Source organism: Typopeltis vanoorti, chromosome 4 (genome assembly GCF_054136105.1).
Source record: "Typopeltis vanoorti isolate ZY-2024b chromosome 4, IOZ_Tvanoo_1.0, whole genome shotgun sequence".
Classification (NCBI taxonomy): domain Eukaryota; kingdom Metazoa; phylum Arthropoda; class Arachnida; order Uropygi; family Thelyphonidae; genus Typopeltis; species Typopeltis vanoorti.
Window position 1 is genome coordinate 24,342,041 of NC_143552.1, and position 23,810 is coordinate 24,365,850.

General features: G+C 37.2%; 1 protein-coding gene across 3 annotated transcripts in view; it reads right to left on the reverse strand.

Annotated features, from left to right (window-relative positions):
* The window catches only part of LOC150107165 (tRNA (uracil-5-)-methyltransferase homolog A-like), a 424,227-nt gene that overhangs the window by 247,891 nt on the left and 152,526 nt on the right, over window positions 1-23,810 (reverse strand). For all 3 annotated transcript variants that reach the window (XM_090391689.1, XM_090391688.1, XM_090391687.1), the window contains exon 7: window positions 18,626-18,845. In XM_090391689.1, the coding sequence (XP_090247815.1) occupies window positions 18,626-18,845 (220 nt within the window). The remainder of the gene's footprint in view (window positions 1-18,625; window positions 18,846-23,810) is intronic.

Sequence of the window (23,810 nt, forward strand, 5' to 3'; positions counted from 1 at the left end):
AGAAGAGAGTGGAAGGAAAGTTTCTGCTACCAAAAGAAGAACCTCCTCAATTGCGGAATACTCAAGAAGAAGACCATACTACCAGAAGGATGTCAGAGAAGTTAAAACAATGAATGGAGGGGCATTATGTAAAAAGACAGTGAGCCTCGAAATGTAATGCGAGATCAAGAGACTCACTGTCTTTTTAGGTAGCAAAACATTTGTTTTTGATTTTTTTTTCTAATGATTTCTTTTTACAGTCTTTCTAATGATTTTTGTAATGATTTCTTTTTACAGAAGCCATTTAGGTCTAAGTGAGAAGCTAAAAGGTTTTGATTTAAGTTCTTGAATGCATGTTCTATTTCGTCTTGGACTGTTTTGGAACACTTGTTCTAGAATAAGGACTTGAACAGGTGAGGAATGAATGGCCATCATTTCAGAAAGGGTTATTTGAATTATATAACTGAAGCAGGTGTATCAATCAGGTGAGTAGAAATAATTATCAGACCATGGAAAAGAAGCACAAAAATTTTGGATGTCATCACAAATGGTACTATTGTAATAGCAATGGACACAAGTTTGAGACTGGATGTGAAAGTCGTTTGCAGGAAAGGAAATCTGGACAAGGTTATGGTCAAAGGCAGCGCTCCAGAAATACAACTTAAACCTACAACAAAAAAAATTTTCTCGCAGAAGGTAGTGGTCTACTTTATATATTGTTATAGGTAATGCTTAAAAAAAAAAAAAACTAAATGTTATGTTGACAAAACAAAATAATACATTCTTTATTCTCATTACACATAATTATACAGAAATTCACTTTCCTTTAATGTAAGTTTAAAATGTATGTCACAGCTCATCACAACTCAGTATTTTCTTTTGTTTATTGCTCAGAATGAAGGGTGAATTTATATAAATTATCCTTGAGTAATAATTTAACAGGAAAGACAAATAGTAAAACTGACAAAAACAAGAAAGTAGGTTACACTCGATGTGGAGTCAGACTCACTCTGAAGTAGATTAAATGACTTCCAGTCATTTATTCTACTTCAAATATGTCCATCAGTCAAGTTAATCCATTATATCATATATATATATATATATATATATATATATATATATATATATATATATATATATAGACATGTTTGTGTGTTTATTTATTTATTTATGTATTTTTTTAATGCATTTAGAACAAGGCCGAAAATGCATTCGTCACTTGTGGGGAGTGGATTTCTGGAGCCCTAGTTGGAGGTACAAGAAAAGAGCAAACATCTACAGTGTATTTTGAGGGAGCTGGTTAAGAAAAGGTCCAGGGTGTTGGGAGAATGATGAAGATTACTTGGGAGGTAGGTGAACAATTAATGTTAGGTCATATCTGATAGAGAGCAGTTCAGCTTCCTTTCAATCAATCTTGATTTGATCTATAAAGTTACAGGAGAAGGGGTGCAAGTCAAATTGTGAACGGTGAAGCCACCAAGGAACATGATTTCATTGCTTGCATAATTAACTGTATGAAATAAACTTTCTGAAACAAATAATTAAAGAGGTCAGGATAGTTATATGAATTATAAGAGATTGAGGGTAAATGAAGGCAATAAATGAAACACTTGTTTGAGAACAAGGACTTGAACAGAGGGTGGGGGGGGGGGGGGATGAATGGCCATCATTCCCGTTTTGGTAGGCAGTTCTTTGCGTACCAAAATATGATTATGTATTCAGTGAAAATCTGTGCAAACATAAAAGAAATAGATCAATGTTACTAGTCTCATATTTTACACTAAATGTTTTTGTTAGTTATTTTTGCTTCATTTACTATCTTGTATATTATTATCATTTAAAAGTGGTGTACTGGATATTATGATGAACTGAATGACTATCTTCATTTGAAAGTCACTAATATCAAAAAGAATAAAGAAAATAAATATCAGGAAAGTAGCAAAATGTTCTGGAGGCAATTAAAAAAAAAAAAGCTTAAACATGGAGGAAAGGGTACTGTAAAAAGAATCAAAAAAGACTGCTGAACAAAACAAGCAGTGACAGAACAACAGTAGTCAAGTTTCAAGAAAACAAACAGGAGTACATATCAATACCTGAGATAGAAAAAGCCATCGAAAACTTGGAATGTGGAAATGCAGCTGGAGTAGATGATGATATTCAACCAGGAATCGTAAAGTATGGAGCTATAAAAGTTTTGGGGAGGCTACACTTCAACACTTCAATTCAGAAGGCCTAGTCAGGTCAAATTTCAGATGATTGGAGAAGAACTGTCATAGTTCCCATTTATATATATGTATATATGAGGGTAGTCTGAAAAGTTATCGGCATAACAATGAAAAAATGAATTTATAATTTAAAAATTATTTATATTTTTCAACATAATCTCCATTAAGACTATTACATTTATTCCAGTGATGCTCCAGCACCCTTGTCCAGTCCCTTAGTGGTTCTCAGTAGGATCTGCAAAATACCCTCTACAGCTGATACAAGAACAATCACCTCTTGATTCGAAGAAAAACGCTGACCAGCGAGGAAGAGTTTTAGTTTTGGGAAGAGATAGAAATCAGAGGGAGCCAAATCTGGGGAATAGGGTGGATATTCCAACAATTCATAGTGCAGATCCCTTAATTTTTCTATTGCCAAAACACCTTTGTGGGCATGTGCACTGTCCTGATGAAACTTTTTTTTTTCTTCTTCAAACCAGATCTTTTCTCACGAATTTTTTCGTCTAGTCTGGTTAAAAGATCGGAATAATATTCCCCGGTTATCGTTTTACTATTTTCAAGATAATTAATAAACAAAATGCTTTTAGCATCCCAAAACACCAATGGCATGACCTTTCCTGCTGATGGAACTGACTTTGTCTTCTTTTGTGCTGAACAACTGGTTCTGTGCACTGTTTGGATTCTGGTGTGAAATAGTGAATCCAAGTCTCATCCGTAATAAATCGATGCACAAAATCAGTTTTATTCAATGGATCAAAGGTTATATGCTTCATTGATTAGTGTTTAAATAATACCATACTGATGAGAGGTGGGGTGTTGGGAAAGTTTGTGAATGTATCTGCCTGTTTCGGTGGGCTTCTTGTATACTGAAAAGGTAAGGTTACCACCACTGGTTGGCATGTTACCAAGATGTCAAGAAAGGCTAAACTATTGTTAATTTCTTTTTACTTGATAAAATTGATTCTATGGTGAGACTACCAAGGTGAGAAGGGAAAGAGTAATGTGTTAGGGCCATGAGGCAAATAGAGACCACATCATCCACATATCTTAACCAGATAGAAGTTTTGAGAGGGGGTTGAGTCAAGAGATTGTTTTTCAAAATATTCCACAAAAAAATTGGCAGGGAGGGTAAGATGGGAGAATCCATAGAGGTACCCAAAGAGAAATACCCAGAATGGCAAAGGAAAACAGATCAGTAATACCAGGAGGAAAAACTTTCTTTATAAGTGATAAGGCCTCATTTAATGGAATGTTGGTGAACAGTGACATGATATCAAATCTAACCAAAATGTCTGTATTATTTAATGTTAAATTTTCAAGAGACGTTTTAAAATAGGTTTTTTTTTTAAAATAGGAAGTGGTAGGACAGGAGATTTGGGGGGGGGGGGGGGGGGGTAGAGATCTTGATAACTGTTTTGCCAATTTATAGCATGGGGAATCTGTAGCATCTACTATAAGTCTTATGGGGGAAATTGGGTTTGTATGCCTCTGTAGTGCAATTGGAAGAACAACAGTAAATGGTGCCCTTCGATTAGAAAAGGCCTAAGTTCGATTCCCGTCATGACAGGAGGAATCTTTATATGGACTTTTTCAATTGAAGGTGAGTTAGCCGATCTCATATAGAGGTAGCAGAGTTTTTCTCCTGGAAACTCGGGTTTTTCATCCCGCATACAGATAAATCGGCCTATCAGAACACATGCAATTTACAGGCAAAAAATACTAGCTGTGGTGGTTGTGGGCAGTAGAGGGTGTTGATGTAAGTGATTGGTAGTAGAAGTTCGGTGTAGAGACGGAGAGTCGTCTCTACACCAATGAGTCTTCAGACTCCTTGGAGGTGTCACGAATAATAATAATAATATATTTGGTAATCTGTATATCTGGGGGGGGGGGGGAGACTAAAGGGTTTGAGTCTTTTTGTAATTTCAGGAAGCCAGGAAAAAACTTTCTTGAGCAGGTTTTTCAATTGTTTTTTTTTTATCTGAGATTTGGTGGGATCATAATCTAAAGGTCTATAGATTATGAAGAACTAATATTAAGGATAGCAGAAGCACTCCCCTTATCAGCTCTGGTGATGATTATACTGCTATCTTTGCATAGTTTCTTGAGGGCACTGAGTTGGCGAGATGATTGATTTCTTTTAGGAGGCAAAGATAAAAAGAATTCTGGCAACGTCAAGTCTAATGTTGTTTGTTATTTCCGGTGCTAAATATGGATACACATTCAATGTTAAACATTAGATCTGGTGCTGTACTTGTTTCAAAGCAATGCCAAAATTATGACCACGACTAAGGATACTGACAGCAGCATCTCTAAGCCTTTTTGATGTCACGTTCACTATTGTATGAAAAGGTTAAATTAGAGGTGTGGGTGGAATCAGTAGTGTGTTGGTAAATTTTTAACAACCGGCTCGCTTTATGTGACCCAGGGCCGGCATGAACTGTGTGGAGATAGAGGGCCCCCGCAATGGCAAAGCAAGTGCCCTAAACTAATTATTTTTTTTATCTTTGAGGAGCATCGCTATTCTATTTCACACAGGGCCCCTCAAAGTATAGAACCGGGGCTGATGTGACCAGGGAAAAAGTGTGGGGAAAGAGGGACAAGCCGGCATAGAATATTTTGCCATCATGTTTTTAGATTTTTTCACATACTTATCTGCGAGCTTCTTATAGACCGGGGCAATATTCACGAGAAATTACACTATTATGATGGGAAATTACAATGAAAATTTAAAGGTATTTAATTAACGAATATTTCGGGTCGGTCTGTGGCAGGATACATAGTGAATGTTTTCAAATCCTTTCATGAAACAAATTGTGATAATAACAAAAGTAAACAATAATTCAATATTTATTTTTATTGAAAAATATTTTTCCAAAATTTTTATAATAATTTCCAAACAGAAATTTGATTTTCACTAAAATTTTTCTCCTTTTTCTGTCGTACTATTAAATTGTGAATGAAGATATTTGAGAATTATAATACTTCATTCACATTTAACATAATCTGCCATAACTTGAGCAACACTCGTAAATATTATTTGATGTTAATCTCTCGCTCGTAAATTAATATTCATATAATTACTTTGAGTTTGTTTATTATTGTCTAATTATATAATTTTGAGATTTGTATTTTTTTTTGGTAATGAAAGGACTCTGTATCAAAATGTCATTCAATTTATTTTATTTATTCCTGTATTAATATTGTAAGAAGCTGTATATATATATATATATATATATATATATATTATAAGAATTTGTATTTATCATATTTAAATGTATTTTATGTGAATTATGGATTATTTCTTTATTTGTTATTTCTAAAAGAGAATGTAAATATGTGGAATTCTGCTGATATGAATTTATGTAATTCTGATTGAATTTGATTGGCTATTAAAGGAGAAACTGAGTTGTTTTTAGTTAGCGCATGCTTAGAACATGAACGACTATGATATGGAGAGAAGCCTGTAGATGTGAGCTGAACTGGCTAGAACCGGATTTTGGCAGGAAGAATAAACGCAATTAATTGGAAAATGAAAGTAAACAAGAGGAGAAAGCTTAGGGACAGCGAAGAGACCGGTCATGAGTAACGATGGACGAGTTGAGATATGCGAAAAAAATCGACAAGGAAAGGACCAGGAATAAACAGACATTAAAAACTACCTCTATGGAATTTTGATATTATGATAGATTCCTAATGATTAGAGGAAGAAAGCTGCAGAGCTAAAGTCAATACATAGTGGAAGATAAGGAATTAGTATATGACGTAAATCTAATATGTCAAGACTTATGTAGCTCAGTGTTTAATATTTCAGTTAACATAGTGAAGATTTCTTTGAATTGTGTTTCCTCACGATAATTAGTTAACAGGAATTTTAAAATGTGCCTAAGTGAATTCAATGTGTTGAAGTTGTAACCTGGTAAGACTTATCCTTTTTACATCCAGTGTGAAGCAAACGTAATATAGTTCTGCCTAATATATCTTAACCCTAGCTGTGGCCTTTAACTTTAAATAGTCGAAAGAATGAAGCACTAAAGTGTTTCCCCCTTGAATTGATAACTGCCTTGTGATTCAATTAAGTGTATATAGACTAGAAGGTGAATTAGAGAACTGCAACTATAAAAATATTTATTGGAATTCTGGAACTTTGAATTGTGAGAACTATATTCTATTAATTGGCAAAATATAGAGAACTGAGAGTTGAAAGTTTGATACCTAATACATTGTATCTATTCTAAGCACTAGAACTAAATCGATGTGTAGATGTTATGATTTGTCTCATAGAATAGAGACTAGTTGTGATAGAAGTACTTATGTCTTGAATAATAAGATCTAAGATTTGTAGCCTTAATCTTAAGACCTAACTGAATAGCTACCTGTGTCTCAGAGATATTTTGGATTTGTTCAATTGCATTATCTTGTTTAGAAAGTTACACTTAGGTGTACATGTTATATAACCCTGCATTAAATGTTTTGTTTTATTAAATTCAATTTGATGTTTGCCTGATTTTCTTTCATCTGCACCGCTCATAAAAATTTATCGGACCTAGCGGAAGCCTTAAATGATAATATTAACCTTGGCCTGTAGAAAAGTGAGATTGCAAACATTAGTTGATGATTGATTCCTCTATATTATATAGACTAATCTGAATATAAAGTGGCGCAGGATAATATAAATTTCTTTATATTCGGATCAGTATCAATCAACATCTGACAATTAGAAAACAGAATTTAATGAAGTAAGGATAAATTCAACTAACCATCATAATTGGACCTGTCAGCAAGATAGGACGACACAACAGCACCCTCGTATCTGTGATTTTTATTTATCCACGAATTTACGAAACACGTAGCATCCCATTCTTTTAATTCTTTGCCCAGTAAATTAATCGTCATGAAATCAGAAATATGTTCAACTGTTAAACTATTTCTAAGTTTTGAACATATCGCGTTCATTAAACTTTTATGCAAGTTCTTGGAAATTCGCCGAAAAATAAGGCATTATTGTTTATTCAAATGCCCAGTAGGGGAGTTTTGATAACGTGTTTGTGTTTTAATGAATACAGACATTGTTTAGTAAATAAAATTGTTTCCAAATTCCCGTTCATAAATTGAGTTTGTGTTTTGTAAATTTTCCTTTATGCATTTATTTTTGATGATGATAATAATAATATATGTAAGTGTTTATTATACAATTTCAAAATATTTACGAGAAAAAGTATATACTATCATTCATCCTTTCAGCAAGAATTTTATTAACCGGCTTACCGAATTAAAAACATTAACAACCGGCTCACTAAATTTGAAAAATTTTAACAACTCTTTCTTGAACAGAGGCTTCTGAAATATCAAAAAAGAATGGTACAGAGTTCAGTGTTCAGAATAGCTGATAGCTTTGACTACAATAAGCTGATGGCTGCATTGGTAGCAGTAATCTGTTCCTGTAATAGAGCAAAACTGGCATGTTTGTAGATATGGAGGGCCTTTTTAGATTTGAACTTAAAGGCCAGCCTGTTTAATTCTCTAGACTCAGCATGGCAAACCTATGGCATGCGCACCAGAGGTGGCACATAAGAAAATTTTGCTGGCACATCAACAATTTACAGGTGATATAATTTTATATGCTTATAAATTATTCAAAATTTTTTTTAACTGCTATAATATATAGAAGCAAATTTTGTTTTACATGAAAGAAACTAACCAACAAATATATAGCCCACTGTAGAAACAAGGCCCAGCAGCTGAAATCTACAGCTGATGTTAAGAAACTCTAGCCCAGTGGTTCCCAACCTTTTTCCACTTGTGTACCCCTTTTAAAACCATTTCTATAAATTGTACCCCTTGTTTTTAAAATAGCTGTTTTTAAATGCTGACACTTTTGTTCAGTGCCTATTTAATATAAAATAGTGAAAATGAGGTAATGAGTTAGGAAAGGAAAATTACTACACTATAAGTACAAACCCCGCACAACAGGCAAACTGGCCTTGAGAACTTAACACTACAGGCCATAGGGCTGACCACCTTATCCTGTAAACGGATTGAGGTCCGATGATCAATGGACCCTCGACACTGCAAGGTAAGAGAGGGTATAAAGAAGATGATGATGAAGTACAAACCACAGATTTAATTTTATGTCATTCGTAACACAGAAATAAGTATAGCTTCATGTTAAATATTGATAATGATGATCATGTATTAACAAACTTTTGATTTATCATTATTAATAATATTTATTTGTGTTATCTGAAAAGTCTGTAATAATTGGTATACATTATTTGTATACCATTGGTACATTGTTGGTGAGATCGTTGAGCTTGCTTTGATGCACTTCGTTTCTTGAAATTAGGCTCAAAAGATGCAAGATACAGTTTTAAATCAGGACTTGCATTAAGCTTGTTGCAGTACTTATTTTTTATGAAAGTGTAAGAAGAAAAAGCTCTCTCCACTAGTTCAGTATTAGTAAATGGCAAGAGGTATTTGAGTGCCTTCTCACTGAGCTGTTCATATTCCTCACTGACATCTACCCAGAAGGTAATAAGATGCTTTCTTTTAAAATCAGAATCAGATGAAAGTTCAATTAACTGCTCTTTTTCATTGATTGAGAGTTTAGCTTCTTTGAAGAATTCTTCATTGAAGGGATCTGCAATCCAATTGTTTTCATTTCCACGTTGAGGGAAGTACTTATAAAAGGACACTTTGAGACCTTCCAAGTGAACTTAAAATATTCTCTTTCACGTTTTGGGATAGGTGCAAGTCATTCTCAGATAAGAAGTTGTGCAGAGTTTCAAAAACCTCAGGCTGAACTCATTCAATACAGGTTTTCCAAAAGTCCAGTTTATTAATCATTGACTCAATTTTGTCGATTACTTTGAATATAGTGATTGAGCTATTTTGAAGTCCAAAGTTGAGTTTATTTCTAGAAAAATATCTGATAAATATGCAAGACTTTGAAGCCAATCACTGTCATGAAACTTTGGAGCAAGACGGAAACAATGGTCTTCAAAAAAAAAACCTGGACTTCATGTCTAAGTTCAAACAGCCGTGTAAGTACTTTATCATGAGATAGCCACCTTACCTCTGCATGCAAAAGTAATGTGCTGTAAAGGCTGTTCATTTCTTCACACACAGCACTTTAAACAATCTGGAGTTTCGTGGTTGTGACTTAATAAAATTTACAACTTTTACAGCCTCATCAAAGACGTCTTTCAGTTCACCAGAAAGAGGCTTAGATGCAAGAGTTTGTCTATGAATGCAGCAGTGACCCCATGGCACATGGGGAGCTACTTCTTTAACTTGGCCACATAGGCCGATAAAACAACCTGACATAGACTTGGCTCTGTCAGTGCATACACCACAACAATTTGATCAACTAATGTCCTTTTCAATGAAATAACCATCAATCACATTAAAAATATCTTCGCCTGTGGTTTGCTCTGTCAATGTGTAACAAAGCAACCTCAATTTCATTTTCTGTCAAGTACCTCACGATGACGAGCAAAATAGATAAATCAGCATCACTTTCATCGACCTGGATGGAAAAGAATTTACTTTTTTTAAATTCTATCTACTACTGCAGCTTCAACATCGTCAGACATATCCTGAATTCTTCAAGACGTATTGTTTGAAAAAGAGATAGTATCGATTTTGCAGACATGTTCATCCCCAAACATACAAATAATGGCATCCTTAATACAAGGAGAAATTAAACCTTCAGCTATGGTGTGGTTTTTACCACATTTAGCTATGCAGGAAGCCTCAACTGTATTCTCGTTGTCTTTCTTTCCTGATGTCATGTATGAAGTTACAATTTGGACGCTTCTCTAACTGCTAAAAAGAATGCATTTCTTTGTTTTTATACATAGTATGTTTAGTTTCTAAATGTCGCATGAGTAGAGAGGGTTTCATGCAACCGTTGGATAATACTTCCCCACACACACACACACACAACACAAAGGGTTAGGACAGTCATCATCCCCTCAAATGAAAACCTATATTTAATATACTCTTCACAGTATTTCCTTTTCTTCTGTGTAGTACCTGAGGGAGGGCATTTTGCTATCTCCCGGTGTGGGTGTACTTGTAGCTGCAGACACACGTTGAGAAGTACTTGGCGACGGGTTATAATCCACATCTAGTATTGGTTTTTTAACCGTTCCTGTTTTCAACCACTGATCCATAACTGACAATAATAACTGAAACTATATTAAACATTAAATAAAAAACTATTTGAAAAGAATCACAATTAAAGACAATGCACGCACTTATACTCAGTCAATAACTGAACAGATCAAACAGTCTGGCTACGGATGTATTTATATTTTTGGAGAAGTTCTACAAACGTCGCAAATAGAAGTCAGTGAAAGGTTCGTTATTGCAAAGGTCATTTCTTAGTAACACGCGACTGTTCTGGAAAGAAGGATGGGTGACAAAAGTGATGCATGAACTGTGAGTAATGATTGGTAGAAGAGTGGTTTGGGGGAGGGGGTTCATAGCCATGCCCTCACCAATCATCATTCGCTAATGTGAGCTAGTTCTGAAGTGTCTCCATTAGCAGTGATTCAAACTTAACATTTATTGTTCCATAACTAACGTTTTGCATTTTGTTTACTTTTTTTCCTGCCATTACTGATTAGTTTTCATGTACTCCTGAACGGCCCGGCACGTACCCCTGGGGGTACGCGTGCCACCGGTTGGGAACCAATGCGCTAGTCAATGGCTGAGTGGCATAATGACATGACTCAGCTAATAGAAAACAACTGTTTAGTCACCAAAACTTTTCTATCATTGATATAAAAACTTTTCATTATTTAAAAGCTTATTATCTCAAGTTTATGATCTTTAATATTTTTAGCATACAAAAATCATCAGCAACTTACTTTGAAAATACGTGACATCTAAACATATGATATTCATGCCATGCATTTGCCAGTAGCCAGAAATAAGCAGCAGCAAATGTATTATTGTTGTGTATGTGCAGTGTGTTTTGTTTTTGCTGTAAATGTGAATTATAAAGGTAATTTAATTTAGGCATATAATAAAATGTTGATTTTTTGAAACTATAAAAAAAAAAGTTTTTATTTGATTTTAGTTTTGAATAAATTTGTTAGTTTTACTTCACATGGATAGTGAAAATAAAAAAACAAAAATTATCAGAATTAAGCAGCAGTATGTGTTTTATGTTCCAGGACAGCAGAACGTAGTCAGTAAAACAGCATTATGAGACAAATCATAAATCGCTCCTTGAGAAAAGCAAGGACGAACAGAAAAAATTTATTGCTAGGGCAATTAAAAATAGAAATATTCAGTCAACAACCCCTAATGAAATTTATCGGCAGTCATTCAAATACTGCTATTTTTTTGCTAAACATAACCACCAAACAAAAGAAACCTTTTAGTGATGGGGAATATATAAAAGAAGCATGGTTAAAATACTAGCCAGTGCTCTTTGAAGATTTTGAAAACAAGGAAAAAATTATTCAAAGAATAAAAGATATGCTTTCAACTAGAAACACGGTGAAAGATAGAATTGTGTCCTGAATAATCAAAAATTGGGACAAAAGATTATTTTATTCAGGAACAACTATCTTTAATTGTAGGCAGAGAATGTTGCGCTTTGGCAAGGAAATGAAAATGTACATTATAACTTTAAGGCAAAACTGAAGAAATGTTCAGCATAAGAAATGTGAGATTTAACCGTTTGTACAGAGTCAAATAGAGGAATTTATATAAGATTATAATTTAATTAGAGTATCCCATTCTATGTATTGTATGAAAGCAAGTTGAGTGTAAGCTAAAGTCCAAGGGTCACACTTTAGCTGTCCAGTATAACGTATGGCCTAAGGGAAAGAAAATTATAAGGAAAGCAAAGCGAGAACGCATTCTCGGAAGACCGCCACGCGCAAGTGGATGAGTGCCGTGCGGTAAAAAACGTAGCTAAGCACGAGAATCTCTGAGAAAAAAAGGGAAGAATATAAGGGTCAAGCTTCCTCCACACGATGCAGGATCGTGTTTCCTGCACTTGTGGACGTTGGCTTGCGCTCTGAGTCAACGTGAAGATTCTGGGTCAGCTGTAGAAGTCATGAGAGGCCTATCGATGTTTGCGAGGCAAGGCTAGCTATCTGTTCATAACAGAGTAGCTAAGCCATATCGAGTGACCAGTAATCCAGATGTGTGCCTGCAGTACCAGAAAAAGTCCAGAGTGGCACATCGCCTTATTGACTCGGGGAACCAGGCCATGCTGTTATCGTAAGTGATCCGGAGAATCGCAGAACAAAGGTGCCTTGATGTCCAGACAAGGCTGATGATAGAACAGAAAGTCATTCCATGGGATAGTAACGTAGAATGTTAAAGTATCTGATTTCCAATTAAAGATTTGAGTGAACTCTATAGGCTAATTTGTGTATGGGCATGCTGTAGAGAACTTCAGAGATTATCCCAATTTGGCAGTGACCTGTCCCTGTTTTGAAGAATGTTTCCCTAGAAGGGATCTGTATGTGAGATATGAATAGTGATCAGAGAGTGATTGAAGATAATGTTAAATTAAGCCAGAAGTTTGTATGTTTATAGAAAAACTCTGTGGATCTAGTTATTATGCATGTATTCTTGTGTTAGTAATGATATCAGAATTTTACTAGGAAAGTGATTAAGTTAACCATGTAGTTTAATTTTCTCATGTATATCTTTTAAATCTAAATAAATATCTTTTATAGCATTCGCCTGAATCTTGCCTGTCTTATGAATTCAAATAGCCACTCATAAAATTATTATCGAACCTAGCGGGAGGGATATATGAACATAGTTTGATTTTCCAGACCACGACTGCATGCAAAGACAAAGTGAATTGAGATTAGTTGAATTAGTGTTAGAAAGTTCATCACTGTGTAATACTCTGAGAGTGAGAAAGAGCCACCTTGGATAAGAGTCTCATCTATCCTATGTATTGGCTGGTGCAGCAAAATATAAATTCATCAATATTTAACAGACAGACTGTCTCAGAGGTTATATTTTAAGGCCTTGTCCCATACTTAGACAAAGCCCTTATGAATGAAAGAATTACACGTGACTAAACTTAAGAGTGGCCTGAATTTTAGTTTGTTTAAGGATAGGAGGGTGATAGCTGATTTGCTAAATTTATTGGAAAACTATTACAGAAGCTAGAAGGGAAATAACTGTGTATGAGTGAGTAGTGAAACATACAAATATATATATATATATATATAAAAAAGAGGAAGTAAAAGGTATATAACAGAATTCTGGAAATGGCTAAAAATATAACTCATCAACAAAAAATAGATACAAAATCTTCTGGTTTAAATTCTCTTTGTCTTGATGAGAGTACTGACATAACTAGATTAGCTCGTTTAGCAATATTTATTCGTTACTCGTGTGTTGGGAATAATATCAAAGAAGAAATGATCAGTTTAACATAATTAGCAACAACAACAAAAGGAATAGATATTTGCAATGCAGTTGTAAATGCACTTGCTGAAAGAGAAATAGGTCTTTCCAAAATTCTATCAGCAACTACTCATGGTGCTCGCAGTATGACTGTAGAGGAAAATGGTTTTGTCATTTCTTTCAGAATACTTTCAGAATATTTCTTTCAGTATTCCAAATCTCCAAGCAGTATCATATGCTTTTTCCATATCAAAGAAAACAGACACTAAGTGCTCGCATTTTAGAAAGGCATCTCTGATGGATTCTTCTGGCCAGACTAGATTAGTTGTTGAAAGATATTCACTGAAGCCAGATTTGTTCTAAAAACCATAAATGATGAGAGATAACCATTTTTTCCCAGAATTTTGCACAAGAGCAGCTGGTAAGAGCAATTGGTCGATAGTTTATGGCTGATTCTGGATCGTTCCCTGGCTTAGAAAATGCAATAATAATAGCTTTTTGCCAGGTATCTGGAAATATGCTCTCACAGAAAGGTCTCTTGTAAAGGTGCAACAATTGATCCATAGATGGTGACGAATGTTTAACCATTTCATAGTAGATAATGTATGGTCTAACAGTAGTTGGATGACATTTAAGCAAAGCATAGTTTTTATTCCTTCTTTAGTGAACAGGCTGTTGTATTCAGTACGGTTTGAAGAAAACAATTTATTTTTCAACAAGAATTGTGTCCTAGATAGAGAGTAGGTGGATAGTGAATCAGCCTGTCATTTTCCAGATTATGTACCAGACTCCTTTACACTGTTGGTTGCACTTGTTATTTAAGATATGTATTAGATCCAGGATTCTTTTTGGTTCTGACAACAGATATGTCTTGTTCAGGCTCAAGAACATTTGAAAATAATTAAGCTTATTGTTTTTGTTGTGGGGCTTTAGTGGAAAATACTGAAAGCTTTTTTCTGGGCTTCTCTGACTGATGTGCAATCATCATCCAATCATGGCTTAGGAAAACATGAACCCAACTAAATGTTTTAGGAACTGCAAATGTGGAGGCTTACATAATACACTGTTACACGCTTCACTGCATCACTAATAGGAGAGGATGCTAACCAGTGCAGAAGCGAATTCTGCTAATGACAAAAAAGGTGAACCAGTTAGTTTGCTCAATTTTACACTGTGATGTAGCACATGGTTGACCATGCAGAAAAATGGATATCACGGGAAAATGATCACTCCCAAATGGGTTGTCACGAGTTACCCACTTAAACAGTGACAAGAGGAAGGGTAAGAAGACAGTTAAGTCGATGATGATGAATGTTAAGGTTGGCACATTGAAGAAAGTGCTGCTTCCTGTGTTTAAGAGGGAGAGATCACCATTGTCGAGCATGCACTCAACAACTCTTCCCCTGATGTTTGTGCAGGCACTATCCACAGAGTGTTGTGTCCATTTAGATCCCCCATTAAAAGTACAGGGGATGATAAATGGTAACTGCAATATAATGTCATCTAGTAAGTAATACTTGAGAAATGCTTTCTTCCTGCTGCAATTGTAGCAGCTGGAAGGCAGATGCAGCATACTGTTATTAGAGTTTTGACCAAGAGCCAGAGAGCAACTGCTGCTACATTAGTATTAATATGGGACTTGCTGAAAGGGAGGGTATGGTTGCCCACAAGGATGACAGCTCCTCTGTGGGCAGAAGAGCTGCCATCTCCTGTCCTCATGAATGATGGTAACATCTCATTTGGATTCAGGTATGTTTCCTGCAATGCAGGCAGAAGAACTCTGGTTTATACTTCTGCAAGAGGAGGATCTTGATGTCATTAGTATTCTGATATAATCCATAGCAATTCCATTGTAGCAACATTTTCATTATTTCTTTTTGGTGGTATCATCTAGTTTCCTATGCTGAGAGGTTTGGTTTTCTTGGATTAGTCTTAGATTTTTTATTTTTGGGGATAGCCAATGTCCATCATTTCATTTTTTTGGAAAAATGTCTATCCACAACATCAAATTTGACACCCTCTAAGACACTCAGTATATTAACTGTTTTATCTTCCTGAATGGGGGGGGGGATCTTCATGCCAAGTATTAAAGGATCTGGAGGCATGGCTTTAATCATCTGTAATGCACATTCCCTTATTTTGCCAAAAGATATGAAGATATGCCAAAAATGGTCCCATCAAAAAAGGTGGAACCATTTTTGGCATATCTTCAGGAGTGATTCCAAATCAATTTTTTTGTTTGATTTCACTCTAAGGAGATAAAAGCAATTCACATCTTTCAGAAATATTGTAGTTGTGAGAAAGTAGGATTGACATACGTGTCAACGTCCCAACTGGCATTTTCTTTACAGTGGTCTTCTCAGTGATACTGTTGTGGTATACTGCATATTCGTCTCCTGATAGGAGATGAACAGAACATGTGACAAATACAGATGTCCTACAGAGAATGAGAACACAGAGATCTTTATTACAGGAAATGATCCAGAGAAAGATGAGATTGGCAGGACATGTACTGAGAGGTTCAGCAGGACAGAGGATATTAACAGTTTTAGAAGGAAAAATTATGGGAAAAGGATCAAGAGGCAAAAAACGAAGGACATGGCTTGAAGATATAAGATCATGGACAGGATCACATGGCTATGCAGAAACAAAAAGGAAAGCTACCAACAGAGAGAACTGGAAGGACATGGTGCTGCATCCTCTCACTGAGGAAGCTATATGAAGAAGAAGAAGAGATAGGAGATGCATTGATGTCTTTACTTTTTTGATCTCCTTTTCATCCTTCCCCCTTTGGCATGTTCAGGAGTAGGTTGGGTGGTCTTACTCACATTAGAACACTTCAGTGTTTTGCTTTTAGTCTTTAATCTCATGTTCTTTACTGCCACATTAGACACAGATGGCAGAGCCATAACAGACAGTTTGCAAGTAACCATATTTTTGACATTTACAGCAGTATAAAGGGTTTGGGATATAGTCTTACTGGATTGAGATAACCTGCGTTAACAGATGTTGGTAATTTTGGTTTGTTAAAAGTGGTAACCAGGTGCCCATCCCTATGTATGAGGATTCTTCTTATGGCTTATGGTTCGGTGGTCTGCACTGAACTGAAGGTTCAGTGCAGAATCACCTCATTGGGAGGTCCCACTATGATATTATGCCTCTAGAAAATTTTAAACTTTTGCATGTGTGTGTGTGTGTGTGTGTGAAATACCAATATCCTTATTGGTATTCCACAAAGAGATGCTGACAAAGTAATTTTTCTGATTACACTACTGTAGCTACTTCAATAAGGATATCTCCTGAAAGCAGTTTCTTTACAGATTTTGAAAATCCTCGACCCCTTTCATACCGTTCTGGATAATGTAGGGCAACATTTTTCCAAGTGGACATTCCCCTTGTTGAATGCAAGATTAAGAAAACTGGTATATTTGTTAAAGTTTCTGATGATTTTGTTTCTTACACTGGTTTGCTGATAATGATTTCCTATGTTTCTGAACCTGGTTGGTGCATGGTGATGGTCCCTTCTAAACAAAGAGAGTGAAAATTTTATTCAGTCTCAGGAGGAGTTTGATTCATTAGCAGAGCTCTTCGCCCACCACAGATACACACATGGGTGCCTACTTTCCGGAAAGCAATGACTGTGCTTCAGACTGTAATGTCAGTGCTTACTGCAGCAAGCTTTGTTGCCTGTACAATGGAGAAGGAGACTTATTACAACAATGAACTTTGCAGACAAACCCACTATCTGACTGATCCTGGCTGAGACATCTGGGACTCCTCACATTGATGAAATAATGGAAGACTACCAAGATCCCCCCCCCCTAAGGTTTTGGTATGCCCACCAGTGCAATGCAGGGGAAAAGCATTGAATCCCATTGATGGTGGTCTGATAAACAGGATAAGTAAAAACAGACTCATCATCCAACCATGGCTTAGGAAAACATGAACCTGACTAAATGTTTTAGGAACTGCAAACTTTGGACCTACCATCACTGGAAGGTCCCCTCTACAACAAACAGGTGCCTCACATGGAGGGGAATATAATATAAGGCATTATTATCAATTTGAATCATTTTACCAATAAAAACAGTTCCAAATGTAACAAGAAAAAAATATTACATATCATTATAATCATCATCATTTCAAGTTCTTTTACCAATGAAATGCAATCATGACTGGGAAAGAAAATCTCATGTAGTCCAGAAACTAGAACTGGTTTAACAATGAAAACTACTGCACTGAAGCATGTGCACGCTAATAAATAAAAATAAAAACATTAGGCTAAAATACCAAAATTCATCTTTCAATAATTTCATATCCTATTTTATATATAAAGAATTATAAGCATATAAAATTGTTCAAAGATGAATTTTCAATAGTAAAAATATATAATTTTCAAGCAAGCAAGTCTCCTAATACCAACAAATTTACATCATTCAAAACACTATCAAGAACTTTTGTAAAAATCTGACAAGTATGTCCAAATTATAAAACCTTTATGACAATCACAAATTTTTGGCTTATATACCACAAAATTATATACGTAGGGTATATAATTTTGTTTGCCCTAACTTTTCCAACACAATTAGTCTGATTGAAACCAACTTTCATTAAATTCCATTCATCTAATACAGAATTATTAATATCAGTTCAAGTCATTGTGCCATAATATGGTAATAAAAAAATGAAACCAATTTAAGCCAAAACTGAATCACAGGAACCTCTTTTGTGTATATCACAAATTTAAATTTAAATGAAAATTTAAAAAGTTTAATTTCTTCAGGGCAGAGTTAATACTGTAACTCTGCTCTGATTGGTGTTTACACATTTGTGAAATGCACCGAAAAAGAGCATGAGACATATGTAAAGAAATGCACCAGCTTTAAGTAGCATGTAATGTGTTAATGTAAGCATGACAACAAAAAATTTCAAACATCTAATAATTGGCAATTCAATTTCAAAGTACTGCACTTAACTAAAATATTCTTTTACATGGAAAAAACAAATACAACTATATTATAGCCAACCTTCACAGCTTTTAGCATTGATTCAGGTATATTGATACAGCTATCTACTTCAGCAACACTCATTGATCCTTCTTTATAGCGACTCAGACGGAATCCAACAATTCTCTCTGCTGTATCCAAATGCTTTCCAACTGTAAATTCACATTTATTTCTATATGCAGTTATTACAGGAGATGCTCTGATAGGCAATAGTGGACAGCACTTGAATGCATTAATTTTCCTACAAAATATATAAATGATTCATTTATGAAACCCAAAATTATATGCACTTGACAAATACACAGAAGTGTGACAGCAGAAATTATTATTATTATTATTATGCGACACCTCCAGGGAGTCCAAGGACTCATCATGGGAGGGCAATCTACTCTACTTTGCTTAAAAAGATAATTAGCAATTCATGTTAAAGGAATCATAAAATTCAAACATCTTAACTGTAACTGCTTAAGATGCCCATGCACATCACTAATATGTTATAGGTTTTGCAACCTTCTACGCGATGCTATCAAAAAGAAACCAGACTGTGCTGGATACTCAGCGACATATGAAGTTACAGTCTAATGTCGCCAGGTGTCAGTGCCGTAGACATTGTTGAGTCAGCCTGCCATGTGGCGTTGAGTTGTGTGCACTGGAACTCATGTAACGAGCGTTATTCTTATCACATGTTTAAGCCATTCTGAAATTTCGCCACGAACGTGAAATTAGAACAGAGGGCAATCATAAAATTTTGCGTAAAATGGGACACCCTCCCACACACACACACACAGACCTCTCAATTACTTTGCAGGGCACATGAAAATGAAGCCATGAGCCGACTCAGTCTTTTGAGTAAAACTCATGTTTTAAAAAGGGCAGACCCACCTTGTAGCACAATAAGAAGCTGGGCTGACCGTCCACTAGCACAATCCATGAAACTGTTGAAAAAATTCAACAGATCATCCATGCAGATCAACACATCGCCATCCAGGAAGATGCTGACAGAGTTGTGATTTCATATGGAGCAGATCAAGTGATCGTCACAAGAGATTTGAACATGTATTGCATCATTAAATCCAGCAAAAGTGGAGGAGTCAAGAGAGGACACTGTTGAAGCCTTGCCGGTCCTAAGCCCGGAGAAATGGGGAAGGTTAGCGAGGGGCCAACCACCCCGCCTATAAAAAGCTTCTAGTTACAAATCAAGTACCACAGAAGCCTCGGAATTCGGATGCCTTTGCGAAGATGATTACTAATCGTTTTGGGACCTGGCATATATACGCAGTTTGATGAAAGAAGGTGCTCTTTTTAAAGTGACAAATGTCTCTTACAACAGTATAAAATTGGACTTTGTGCTGTACAAGAGGCGCGTTGGCTGGGCCATGGCTCGACCCGTTATCAGGGGTATACACTATTCCACAGTGGTGATGACAGAGGACGAAGAGTCCTTGGAACTGCATTTTTAGTTGGTGAAAAATTTCTATGTAATATTTTAGATTTTAAACCTGTGAACAATCGGCTGTGCACTATTAGCGTTAAGGAACTTTTCAAAATGTGTCTATTGTGAACTGTTATGCACCTACGGAAGAGGGCTCGGAGGAAGCCAAAGATTGTTTCTACGAAGTGCTTGATCGCACATGTGTTAATCTACCATCTTATGACGTCAAGCTAGTGGTGGGAGATTTCAATGCGAAGCTGGGGAGAGAATGTGCGTGGCACCCTTTTGTGAGAAGTGAGAGTCTACACGAGGAGTGCAACGATAATGGGATGCAACTTGCGAGTTTCGCCTCAGCCATGGGATGCTTTGTAAAGAGTACTATGTTCGTGCACAAAGATATCCACAAGCAAACCTGGAGATTGACGGATGGTAGAACAGCTAACCAAATAGACCATGTACTAGTGTATCGGTGTCACCATAGCTCCATCTCGGATGTGAGGAGTTTTAGAGGAGCAGACGGATATAGCGACCATTACCTGGTATCCTATGATTTCAGGCACAGAATTGCGGTCCAGAAGCCTTCGCATCCTACCACATGACCTGTATGGGACCTGGACAAGCTGAAAACAGCAGAAGGCAGGCGGAACCACTTTGAGGAGGAGGGTGATCTGGATAGAATGTGGGACACCATCAAAAATATGGTCGAGACTGCTGCCTCGAGGACTGTGGGAAAGAGAAGAAGAAAGGCATGGTTTAATAGAGAGTGTGAAGAAGCAGTAGCAAAACGAAGGGAAGCATTATTGAACTACTTAGTGGACAACAGGAAAAAGGCTGCATAAGAGAGGGTGAGAAGAGCAGTGAATACGTGTCTACGCAGGGAAAAGTGGAAATATCTTAACGAGAAGGTGGCCAGCATAGAGAGTAATAGGGTGGCGAATAATGGGTGGGAAATGTACCGGACGATTAAAACTATGCGAAGTGGCCAGACACAAGCGGCAACCATAAGAGATGAGAGTGTAAATCTTCTAACAAACTCAAAAGATGCTCTCACTCAGTGGCATAGATATTTTGAGAACTTGCTAAACATCAATGCTGGAACATCAATACCAGAGAACCATACCCTTACCAAACTGCTGAACCATATATTGAAGAGCCAATGTTTAGTGAGATTACTAGTGGTGTCCGCATGCTGAAAAATAATAAGGCTCCAGGAGTGGACTGCATTCCGGTGGAGCTTCTGAAGAATGGCGAGGATGTTCTGCTGGAGCAGCTGCACTGGCTCATCTTGCTGCTCTGATGGGAAGAATGTCTGCCGGACATGTGGAAGGAGGCGCTGATCACCCCTGTATATAAGAAAGGAGATAAGTCTCAATGCGGCAACTATAGGGGCATCTCACTGCTGAAGACTGGCTACAAGGTGCTGTCTAACATCATGCTAATGCGCCTCACTCCATATGCAGAAGAATGCCTTGGTGATTACCAGATGGGTTTTAGGAGGAACCGTTCAACAATAGACCAACTCTTCACACTGCGCCAAGTTTTTGAAAAGTGCTGGGAATATAACTGGGAATTCCATAATATTTTCATAGCCTTTTCTAAAACCTGACTCAATTATATGCCCAAAAATATGGCAGGTGTTAGAAGAGCTGGGAATCCCTCGAAAACTCCAAAAAATAGTGCAGGTGTGTGTAGCTGGTTCGAGAGCAAGAGCGAAAGCAGAAGGTGACTTGTTGGACTCGTTTCAAGTACAGACCGGTGTGAAGCAAGGTGATGGGCTTTCTCCAATTCTCTTCAATCTAGTGCTGGAAAAAGTAATCAGAAACATACAGCAAGTCGCGGGGGGGAGTCGACATGGGGCCCTGATAATAAATGCAATATACAGACCACCCAACTTAAGCACCGCAAAATTCCTAGAAGAACTAAACAGATGGCTTTCAGCCACGAAAGTAGGCACCTCAACATACTTAATAACAATAGGATACATTAGTATAAACAATGCCTTGGTGATTACCAGATGGGTTTTAGGAGGAACCGTTCAACAATAGACCAACTCTTCACACTGCGCCAAGTTTTTGAAAAGTGCTGGGAATATAACTGGGAATTCCATAATATTTTCATAGCCTTTTCTAAAGCCTGACTCAATTATATGCCCAAAAATATGGCAGGTGTTAGAAGAGCTGGGAATCCCTCGAAAACTCCAAAAAATAGTGCAGGTGTGTGTAGCTGGTTCGAGAGCAAGAGCGAAAGCAGAAGGTGACTTGTTGGACTCGTTTCAAGTACAGACCGGTGTGAAGCAAGGTGATGGGCTTTCTCCAATTCTCTTCAATCTAGTGCTGGAAAAAGTAATCAGAAACATACAGCAAGTCGCGGGGGGGAGTCGACATGGGGGGGGGGGTGCATGTCAGGATTCTTGGCTATGCAGACGACCTGAACGTCATGGCACACCAACGGGAAGATGCAGTGGCACTGGTTACTGCAAATGAGGAAGCTGTGGAAGACGTTGGCCTGAATATAAACGCTGAGAAGACGAAGTACCTTTTCATGAGTCACCATGCTGCTCAAGATCTAGAGGGAGCTGCTCAGTTTGAGAGGGTGACGGAATTTAGGTACCTGGAGTCTATTGTGACTGAAGACAACAAACTCTAAGCTGATGTACAGAGTCGGGTGAATGCTGCGAATGTGGCCTACTACCAAGTGCATCCCCTTTTCGTCTCGCGTTTACTGAAGCGTGGACTCTCACGGTGAGGCAAGCTGATCATCTGAGCATATTCAAGAATAAGATGCTATGACGTATCTATGGAGGGGTCATGGCAGACGGAGTTTGGAGGAGGTGATCTAACACTGCCATACACACTTTGTACAACTCAGCAGATGTCTTGACGGAACTGCAAGCCCAGCGTCTTCAGTGGCTGGGGCGTCTACACCATATGGGCCCCCGAAAGGATTGTCAGCCAAGTGTGGGAGGCCCGACCCCGATCAGGGAGGCCGGTAGGGAGACCGAGAAGGAGATGGGCAGATCAGGAGGATCTGCAGGCTGTCAGACTGGAGACTGAAACGTGGCGGATAGTCGCAGAGGACCGTGCCAAGTGACATGACGTGGTGCTTGAGGTCCAAAAGTCCCCCCTCCCCCCAGGCTACCACCTAGATAAGTCAAGTAAGTCAATTAATTGCATCATTGCGAAATTCATTCCTGTCTTGACTTCTGACCAGAAGGAGCACCAAGTGAACGTCTGTCAAGATCTTCATCAAAAGGCCAATGATGACCCAATCTTCATCTCAAGGGTTATCACAGGGGACAAGACTTGGGTTTACAGCTATGTGTTGGGCACAAAAGAGTAATCATCACAGTGGAAGATTACACATTTCTCAAGACCGAAGAAGGCAGGGCAAGTCAGGAGTGTGACAAAGAGCATGTTAATCTTCTTTTTCAATTAAGAAGATTGTCCACTGAGAATTTGTCCCACCCTCTCAGATGGTTAATGCAAAATTCTTCTGCAATGTTTTAAGGTGTTGAGAGAAGACATTCGTTGCAAAAGACCAGAACTGTGGTGAAGCATCAGCTAGCTCCTTCACAGTGACAATACCCCCATCCTGCAGTGCCTTAACAATGCGAGTTTATGACGGCAAACAGCATGGTAGTCGTCCCACATTCTCCTTACCAGATTTAGCCCCTTGTAAGTTCTTTTTGTTTCCAAAAATGAAATTGAAGCTGAAGGGGCTGCAGTTTGACACCATTAAGGAGATCTAAGATGAATCGCAAGTGGTGCTTGATGG